General features: G+C 45.6%; 1 protein-coding gene across 1 annotated transcript in view; it reads left to right on the forward strand.

The window, feature by feature from the left end:
- Positions 1-518: 518 nt before the first annotated feature.
- The window catches only part of RACGAP1 (Rac GTPase activating protein 1), a 24,656-nt gene continuing 15,507 nt past the window's right edge, over positions 519-9,667 (forward strand). The window contains exons 1-5 of the mRNA XM_019511255.1: positions 519-644; positions 4,645-4,847; positions 5,882-6,018; positions 7,341-7,410; positions 8,439-8,492. Coding sequence (XP_019366800.1) covers positions 560-644; positions 4,645-4,847; positions 5,882-6,018; positions 7,341-7,410; positions 8,439-8,492 — 549 coding nt within the window. The 5' untranslated portion in view covers positions 519-559. The remainder of the gene's footprint in view (positions 645-4,644; positions 4,848-5,881; positions 6,019-7,340; positions 7,411-8,438; positions 8,493-9,667) is intronic.

Here is a 9,667-nt window from a genome sequence, read left to right on the forward strand (position 1 = left end):
CGCCTCCGCCCGCCGGCCGCCCACCTTGCCTCCTGCCCCGGCAAAAAAAACCCCAGCGTGGATACCTGAACTAAACCTCCATTTTGGCTCCCTCACTTGGAAATGCTGGGAAAAGGGGAAGGCCTAGATAACTGAAGAGTCTCTGCGTGATGCAAGTGAATGAAATCCGGCTGATCTCGGTTTTGTTTTAAACGGCGCCGGACATAGCGAAGTATCTGCGCTGCAGGGTGCGGGTCGGCTCCTCCACTGCGTGTCTGGAGACGGCTCGGAACTGAGGGGCCATTAGCAAAAATGGCGCCCGGCGTGACTTCAGCCGTTTCCGTATAATGATAAGCGAGATCCACCCACGCCCGGACTAGACGTGGCGTCTGTTTTGACGCCGCTACGTTCGTAGCAGTAAGCAATGAGGGGCAGGGCACGCCGGGAGCGGCGCTGTGATTGGTGCGCGGCGGGGATTCAAACCGGGGGGCGGGACGCCGCGCGGGTGCTCGGACGGACGTTGCGGATGCAGCCGTGAGGAGCTGGGGTCGTGCCCGTCCGTGGTGCGGCCTGCGGGAGCATGGAGACTGCCGTGATGAACCTGCGCAATCTGCTGGAGCAGCTCCTGCGCCAGGCCGACCTTCTCAGCGAGGGCAACGAGCTGCGTAAGTCCTGGCGGGGGTGGGGTCGTGGTGGAGGTGATCTCTGTCGTGGGACCCACGAGACTTGCACACACAGAAAGGAAATAAAAATTAAAAAATAAATCAATATGTAAATGTATGTAGAAGTCTCCTGGCTTGGCCAGGAGGTGGAAACGTGTGAAGGCCCGGGCGGGGGTGGCGGACGTCTGCTGTAGTCCGGGCCTGGATGGTTGTGGACTGACCTGTGGGTTTTTTCCCAAAAATGTGGAATTAGGAAGTTGTCTAGTGCCTTAAAGAAAGCGTGATCCAATTTAGCACGTTTATTTGACTTTTATTTAGTAAACAAAACTAAAAAAAGTACCCCCGCATCTTAATTTTATGTTCCAATAGCCACGAGTATTTGAACAGAAATATTTTCTTAGGGGGGAAAAAAATAAATACAGCAGGCTTCATGTGGCTTAAATGTTATTGAAAGCTTTAGGTGGGAAGAAGTTGTTTTTATTGGGATACTTGTAAAAATGCCAAGACAATAAATAGCAGGTACTTCCCTGACCTGGTTTGTTTAAATCTAAGAAAAACAATTAATGAAAGGAAGGCACTGAGAACACTTGACGCTGATTTTAACACACCCAAGAAAGTCTGCGTGATGTGTCGTACTTTGGTTTTGATTTGACCTGCACAGCCAATTAGATTTATTCATAATTGGAATTTGGTTTGGGTTATTATGTGAGGGTGTTTACAAATCAATAAAACATGTACATACTTTCTCTCACACTTCCTAGGGAGAGTCCCCTGAAAAATCTTAATTGCAACTTTGAAACTGCCCAGCTTGCCTAACATGGCATTGGCATCCATTCATTGTTACTAATGAATTTGATGCAACCATGAATTTTTAGAAATGGAAAATTTGGCTGATTTGGCTTGGACCAGTAAAATTTTCCTTAAAGTGCCTAGTGCAGGCAGCTCATTTCTGTTTGGCACCCTGGATTTGGGATCAGTTTTGCTCCATGGGAGCCTGAAGAGACAAGTTGAGGTCTTGAAAAGGATGCATCATGACTATTTTTAAAACTTGGTGTTTACAGAGTTTGTAAGTAAAAGGTGATATGGGTTTTTTGTGGGCTGCATCTTGGTCACCCCAGCTTTTAACTGTTGACTTTGAGAAGTAATGCTTGCCACTTGTTTTTGCAGATCCCGAGGGTGCTGGGGAGAGTCAGTACTTTGACACTGGGGGCTAAGGGTTGTGGCGGGGGAAAGCTTTGGCTAAGAAACAGATTTGTGAAATTTGCTCTGGTTGTAACTTTGCAGGATGACATGGGCTTATTCCCTTTAGGGAGGTGTTAAACAGCTAAAGCAAATTGGCTTTTTACTTTTGAATCAATAGTTGTATACTTATACAGCTGAATGGAGTTGTAAGGCCAGGCATCCATAACACTACATCTGCAGGAGCATATTGCAGCACTTCTGAATTTATTGTGGAATGTCTTTCTGGTGCATTAATCTGCAACCTTAACTTTTTATCTTTTTCATGTTGGTTTCATAGCAGTGGGTTTGTGCTGATATACGTTAACTTGTTAGAAAGGCCAGCTTTTTTATTTGGAGTTGCCTTAACGTGGCTAGAAAACTTGCCTCATGCCCTGGATCTGACCTGTGGGTCTCCTTGTGGGCTGGGTCCAGCCCAGGGCTTGAGGCAGCTTGGGCATGAGGCATGTGATAGTAAAGTCTGTTTGAAAAATGATATAACTGCTTGAGTGAATAGTTGGAATCAAAGCCTCTCTGCAGACTCTTGTCCTCCTCTCCTGGGTTTGCCAGAATGTTGGTTTGTTACCTTTACTTAAAGAAAGCAGGAAGAAGCCTTTTCATTAATGAATAAAGGGATGCTTTATTTTCTTTTCTTGCATTGTTCACTAGTGTTTGTTAGCCATGTTAGTTTGGTGGATGCTAGGATAGAGTCAGCATGAGCTTTCATAGGCAACAGTCTACTTTCTCAGATGCTGTGACTGGAATGGCAGAGAGAAGAATGTATTAAGAAAGAGACACGGGAGGGCAATGTTGGGAGGAGAGGTAAGAAGTGGGTTGATTAAATCAGTTGACATGAGCAATGTAGATAACACCTGGAGGGGTGCCAGAGTTAACAGCCAGCCTAGGTAAGGAGATGATAATCCACAATTGAACCATTCCCAGCTGTCACTGATTGGGAGCTGGTTCACAATTGGTACAGGTCAGAGGTCCACAGACACAGTGCCTTGGCCCTGGAGGTAGAACGGTTACCTTTTTAGGCATTGAAGTGCTGTGGGTCTGACATCAGGTGGTAGGAGTGACCACCCAGCCCAGAATGCCCTGTTGCAGGTTGGGTGGGTGTGCTCACATGTGTGCTTGTATCTACGCTTTGGGAGTCCCAGGGAATGTGGTTGGGGGTGTTTTCACTTTTCTACTTTCCCTTTTACCCAAAACATGAATTCAGTGAAATTTTAGTAGCCTGTACTTGACTGAAACCTGCAGTGTGCTGGGGGGAATACCTGGACTAGGGGTGCACCGATAAAGATTTTCTTGGCTGATACTGATAGCTGATGATTAACCAACCGTACCAGCTGATGTCAATCCGATAACTAATATTTAGTAATAGTGCAAGGCATTTTAAACTACTGACATAAACCTTGTATTTGTCTGCTATGCATTTATCTCACACATGCACATATCCTGCTTGCTCTGGCCCTTGTTGAGGAAAGCAGTGACCACCCTATTCCCATGCATGTTGCTCCCTTGCCCATGGCTCCTACCCACAGCCCTGCTCCCTGTGGTGTCCTGCAGGAGTGGGGTGGACTCTTGCGCAGACAGTGGCACTGGTTGTATTTGGAGCCCCAGAACATGTTACTGCCTCACCACTGGTGGGTCCCACACAGCTGAGCTCCCATGGTTGCTGGGGAGAAGCTGCTTTTGCAAAGGTGCCTGGTGCCCAGCAGAAGGGAAAGCCCTTTACCCCTACCTGCATCCAACCCAACATCTCCCTGGTGCTCAGGCTCCTGCTGTCCACCTGGCATTTCTGTGGCAGCAGCAGGAGCTGGTAATAGTCCCTTTGTTGCTGAGTGTGCCTGTGATTGCTCCCTGGTGCCCTCTCCCCTTTCCACTGCTTGCTGGGGTGGGCTCAGGCTGGCAGCAGGGTGCGAGGACTGGACTATGCTCGCAGGGGTACTTTGGGCACATGGCCGCAATTATTGGCTGCAACCAAAAAAAGCCAATAGCTGATAAGGTCGTATCTCTCTTTATTGGTGCTGATCTGATAGCCAACTGATATCGGTGCATCCCTAACCTGAACCCATATTTTTGTGTTCCCAGGGCTTGCGGGGGCATGATGAAAAGCTGCAATTGAGTAGGGAGTGAGGACAGGTGGCAGTTAGAGGTTTTACTGAACAAGAATACAAGGGACATTGATTAAAAATATGCCAACAAAAGGAAAATGGGGGGCCATAGAGGTAAGACTATCAAAGCAGCCACTTGCAGCAATGGGAGGTGCACAGGTGAGAAGCAGTACAGTGCGGGATGCCTGGAGCACTGACCAGACCTGTGTAATGGAGTGCTTGTTGTCCCCATGTAATGCTGACCCAGTTAAAGTACTCGTTCTGGTTTGTTTGTTTTTTCCAATACACTTTTGAACCTTTTCAGGCAGCTTTACATGGTTTTATGGGCTTGAGCATCTGTCTGTTTCAGGCTTAGACCATGTTTAAAATGGGCTGTGTTACATGTGCCCGTACCCCCTGTTGAGACCGTGGTTGATGCAATTCAGTCTGTGGATGCTCTCTTGTTCTGCCACTTCATGTTCAAGTTATTCTTTAAAAGGTGGTGGTGGTGTCAGTTTGTTTGTGTTGGATTTTTTCTTTGCCTTTTTTTTCCCCTCATTTTCATGTAATGGTGGCCGCTCTGAGATCAGTCATAGAGTTCCCAGGGAAGTTAATTTTCTGCCATGAGCTTTTGTGTGTTTCTGAAACTGGCTGCTGGTTAAGACTTGGAGTGTCTGTCCTCTCCTCAGAGTTTATTCAATTGGCAAAGAACTTTGAAGACTTCCGAAAAAAGTGGCAGAAGGCAGAGCATGACCTGGCCAGGTACAGGGACCTTCTTATGAAAACAGAAACAGAGTGCAGCGCGCTGGATGTCAAGTTGAAACATGCTCGCAATCAGGTGGATGTGGAGATCAAACGAAGACAGCGAGCTGAAGCAGACTGTGAAAAGCTGGCAAGTATCATGTTACCTGTCCCGATTCTTTTAAATCGGGGTGTCGAAGTCATTTGGCCCCATGGGATAGATCTATGCTGCAGGGCTTCTCAGGAGCTGGATGATTCACCTCTGACGGCTATTTGGAACTACTGCATGGACATAGCCCCTGAGTGTACAGTATGCTACTGGGACTTTTCCCCTTCTCCCCCAAACTTTTTCTTCTGGTGCTGATTTTAATCACTAATGGCAACCAGAAGCCTCAGACTTGGGGTTTGGGATTGAGTGGCAGTGATGTTCACCTCCAAAGTCCTGGAGCTGTGCCCAACTAAGCAGTTCTGGCTGTCATGCTGAGAAGCCCTGCAGGCTGCCATTTAACTCATGGGCTGCCAGTTGGACAAGCCTGACCTAATGAATGTCTTCAACCTATATAGAAGTCCATTCAAGTAAGTATCTAATAAATGACTTGTATACCTAATGTATATTCATTCCCCAGTGACGTGTGGTGGGGTGTTGAGCAAATGGAGAGAAATATGTGAATTGGTAGAGGACGCCACAAAAGCGTGACTTTGCAATATTGGAGCCTCCTGAGGCAAACCTCAACAAATGGTTTGCTGTGAGGCCTTTTGTCGCAGTTCCTCTTCATCTCTGAAGTTTAGCAACAGTCGTGTTTTCTAACTGCAGGTGTGGGGTTGAATTTTGTAGAGGACTTCTTGATTTATGGGAGACGTGAACTAGTACATATGGCATCAATAAATGAATCGTTTGTTCCAAGAAATCTATTCTGGAGTATCACATAGTCTTTCACTCTAGGTGCTGGCTGGATCCAAGTGAACTTTGTAGCTGCAATTAAATTGGATTTGTTACCTCTTGAAGGTTGAAGGCAGTGTAGGGTGGGACGTGAATTGTACTTTATCAGCATTAATATGCTGTACGTGTAGCAAGCTTCTCGGAGTCGATCTGTGTAATGATGTATTCAACGTCTTATCTCACTTGCCATAAATCTGAAGCGAAGCTCCATCCCCAGGCTACTTCTGATAATTTCTGCCTTACAGGAGCGTCAGATCCAACTGATTCGAGAACTGCTCATGTGTGATGCATCAGGCAGCATTCAACTAAGCGAAGAACAGAAGTCTGCCCTTGCTTTCCTTAACAGACCTCAAGCCCCCAGTAGGGGTTCTGGGACTAGAAGGTAGGCAAGGCAGCAGCTTGACTAAGCAAGACAACCGAGTAATGTAAAAGCTGTAAGGACTTCTACATGAGGTTTAGAGCAGGTTAGGTGTATGGGAAAGAAAAAAAAGAATTCTATTACTTGCTTTTTTACTTCCCCTGATACTGTATCCCAGAATTTCAGATGACCTCTTCCTCAAACTAATCTAATGTTTTTTTTTTAAGTTTGAAAATTGAATCCTAATGTTTTACAAGTGGTAGGATTATAGGTGGATTGGAAGCAGTGGAGAGAGCATCCATGGGAAGAGTGCTTTCAAAGCATGCAACAAAGCTGTTTTGTGAGCACTCTTCCTATGCATGTTCTTTCCACTGCTTCCAATCCACCTATAATCCTACCACTTGTAAAAGATTTTTCTTGTGATGTAGCAGTATTAAACTACATGTTTGTAACCAAGCCCACACATCAATGCTGTACCTAAAGGTGGTAAAACAGCAGTTCAGAAATGCTGCTTGGCACCAAATCCACTCCAAAGATCTTTGGTATTGCACTCGGATCTAGGATTCTACGTGGAAGACTAATGAAACTTCTGCTGTGTTCTGGATAACCTGTCAAATAAGCAAATGATAAATCTGGAAAGACTTGTGTTTTTGAAGTGCTTCCAACTATTTGAGAGGTGATCTGATATGTTCAAAATAGTAAATGATATGCAAATTATATATTCCCCTTTAATTGTTGTGGCCATAAACAGGTTATGCATAGTTATGCTAGTATTTTCTGGGATGGCTGTAAATCTTCATGGGTCATAAACCAACCTTAAACTGAGGGTGCTTACAAAGAGTGTTCCTCTGTGGGACAGGATATTCCAGAACTGTTCGCTGAGCCTTCTTGCAGCTTCTGCAGAAGTATCAGAGTAACTGTATTGGTGAATAGTAAATTAGATGAACATCTCATTTCATTGATCTATAACTTCTTGTCCTGTCTTGTTTGGTATTTAAATAGTCTTAGCTGGGTGTTTTAAATCTAACACTACAATACAAAAAGTTGAGTGGGAAGTGTAGGTGAAGAGCTGCTTTTCTTGTTTGTGCTCTATAATTTGTATTTTGGGCAGAGGTTGATAGTAGCTGGAAGAAGTAGAAATTGTTTAGAGAAAGGGGGAGGGAGGAGGAGAGTATGAGCTCTCGAATTCTGAGGAAATGCCACAAAATATTACCAGGCTTAATTTCAGTTGTTTTATGTCCTGGCTTTGGGCTCCAGGTCAGTAAGCTTGCCCTGGACTCACAAAGTGAAATGTAGGTAAAACCTCAAAACTAATGGATTTATCTATTGTATTTTATTTTTTTTAGACTTTCAACAATTGATGAATCTGGCTCAAATCTATCCGACATCAGCTTTGACAAGACTGATGAATCATTGGTAATGTCACTTTGACGATTATTTACTTTCCCTCTGCCTAGAGCCACTTCAGCAGTGCAGTGTCTTCAAATGTTGCCCATAAAAGCACTGTGCTATATGCATATATCCAGTAAACTGTTAGAAATTACTATGGTATCCTGTGTGTAAGCATACTGTGCATGATGGCAGGCCAAGGACACAAATTGTCCCAGGCATTGAAAGAAAAGCAGTCATGGTGGTAGACTGTGGCTATACTGTTACAGCATGACTGCCTGCAAAGGACAGGTTGACATTACCCAGTCCAGATACAACATTTGTACCTGTCTGGTTCATTGGCAGTGTAAATCTGAGCATAGAGGAAACTTGTCTTTTTGAGGTGAGCTAGTTCTGTAAATGTTGTGCAGTTAATGCAATGGTTCTGCATATGGAAACATGAATTTCTTTAAGATCACTCCAGAAACTGTCACTGGTAGCCAGGGTACCTATTTGAAAATCAGTCACCTGCATGAGGGGGAGCCTGTACTCTGATGCTTCAGACAGTGGAGTACTTGCCCTGCCACACATCCTAAAAACTTGCTAAGCAAAACTTAAATAGTGTATTTGAATGGTGATTCTACTGATATGTAAATACTCTTAAGTTTGCATCAATGTGCAGTTTTATGGTGTGGCAAGATTGTGGTATAGAATGAGATCGACGCTACCTTTATTTGATACAATATGAATTGTTTCGTGCATAGTCATTCTGGATGGAACTTTTATGAAAGGGAGCAGTCGATGAAAAGATTGAAGGATTTTGGAGCCTGGACTTGTCAGTAATTGCCCCTTATCTATGCTATCAACATCTAAACAAATGTAGGCATGGAGTAGTATATGATACTTAATTTCCTGGTTCTAGCCTTCAGCAGGTTAGGAGTGGAGCCAGAAGATGCACTGAATTTATAACAGATGGTATTAAACAGACCAGAATGTGTCTAGACTACTGTTCACTAAAATATATTTAATGAAAGACATTACCAGTATGCTAACTTGATGCTTTGCCATTCCTATAGGATTGGGATTCTACACTGGTGAAGACCATTAGGCTGAAAAAGAGAGAGAAACGGGTAAGTTCTGTCTCCTTTTTTTTCCTTTTGGTAGTTCATGGGCAGTCTGGAGTTACATATGGGTGGTGTATCCCCCTGTAGTGGTTCTGCTATCATAATGGATTCTGAGCTGGTAGTCGCATCCAACTTCAGGCTAATCAGATCTCTTAAAAGTCTACCTGTAGGCAAGAGAAGAAAGATTCCTGCTTAGTTAATCTATACAGCTGAAGAACCTATATGGTACAATTCCTAGTTCCTTGCATTTGAGCTTTGTTATAATCGTGGGAAAATCTGGTAAAACCCAGATTTTTTTTTTCCCCTTTAAAGGCTAAAAACATGGGAAATGGTGGGTTTCCCCATGCAGGCTGACAGTTTCAGCCTGCAAGGGGCTGGAGGGAGCGGGAGGAGGGCGGTCAGGTAGGGGGGTGCCATGTGCTGGTGAGTGTGTACACATACACATGGGCTCCAAGCAGCCTGGAGAGCAGCTCCTCCAGATAAATTGGGATGGGGCGGTGAAATTGAGGCCCTTATAATGCAGGGAAAAGGGAGTTGGGCTGGGGCTGCTGTTGAGCTGGGGTGGTGCATTGGCCTTGGGGCCTGGGGCTGGAATGCACGGCCTCAGGACCCATATGAGGGCCGTGGCACCCATGTATATATGCACACATGCACATGGTGCCCCTGCCTAACTGCCCTCTTGCTCCCCATGGCCACTTGCAGGCTGGAACTTTGCCAGCCTGTAAGGGGAACCCCACCATTTCTCTTAAGGGGAAAATCTGGGTTTTACCACATTTTTTCCATGGTGAACAGAAAACTCAGGCCACTGATCATAACAAAACTCAAATGCAAGAAACTAGGAATTTTTAACATATAGGTAATTCATCTCTATAGGAGCTCTGCTAGCCTACAGCAAGCAGTCCTCGCCTGATATGTTCTCACCTGCCTGTTCACCAGGTCCACTCTGGCTGTGCTGCCCATGGGGGAGGGGGCTGCAGACCTGGGTACCTGGCCCCATAGCCCTGGCAGCTGGGGGCCCCCTCTGGCAGCTTTGGGGCCATGGGGGGCTGTGGGTAGTGAGGGGCACTGGCAGGGCCCAGGGAGTTGTGGGTGGGGCGGGAGGGGAATGGCATGGGCAGGGCACCCACATATCAAGGCTGCTCAGTGCCACAAAGCAGGGGGCTGGGGGCAATGACAGCTGC

The sequence above is a fragment of the Gavialis gangeticus genome, unplaced genomic scaffold (genome assembly GCF_001723915.1).
Source record: "Gavialis gangeticus isolate Ggan-Ray unplaced genomic scaffold, GavGan_comp1, whole genome shotgun sequence".
NCBI lineage: Eukaryota > Metazoa > Chordata > Crocodylia > Gavialidae > Gavialis > Gavialis gangeticus.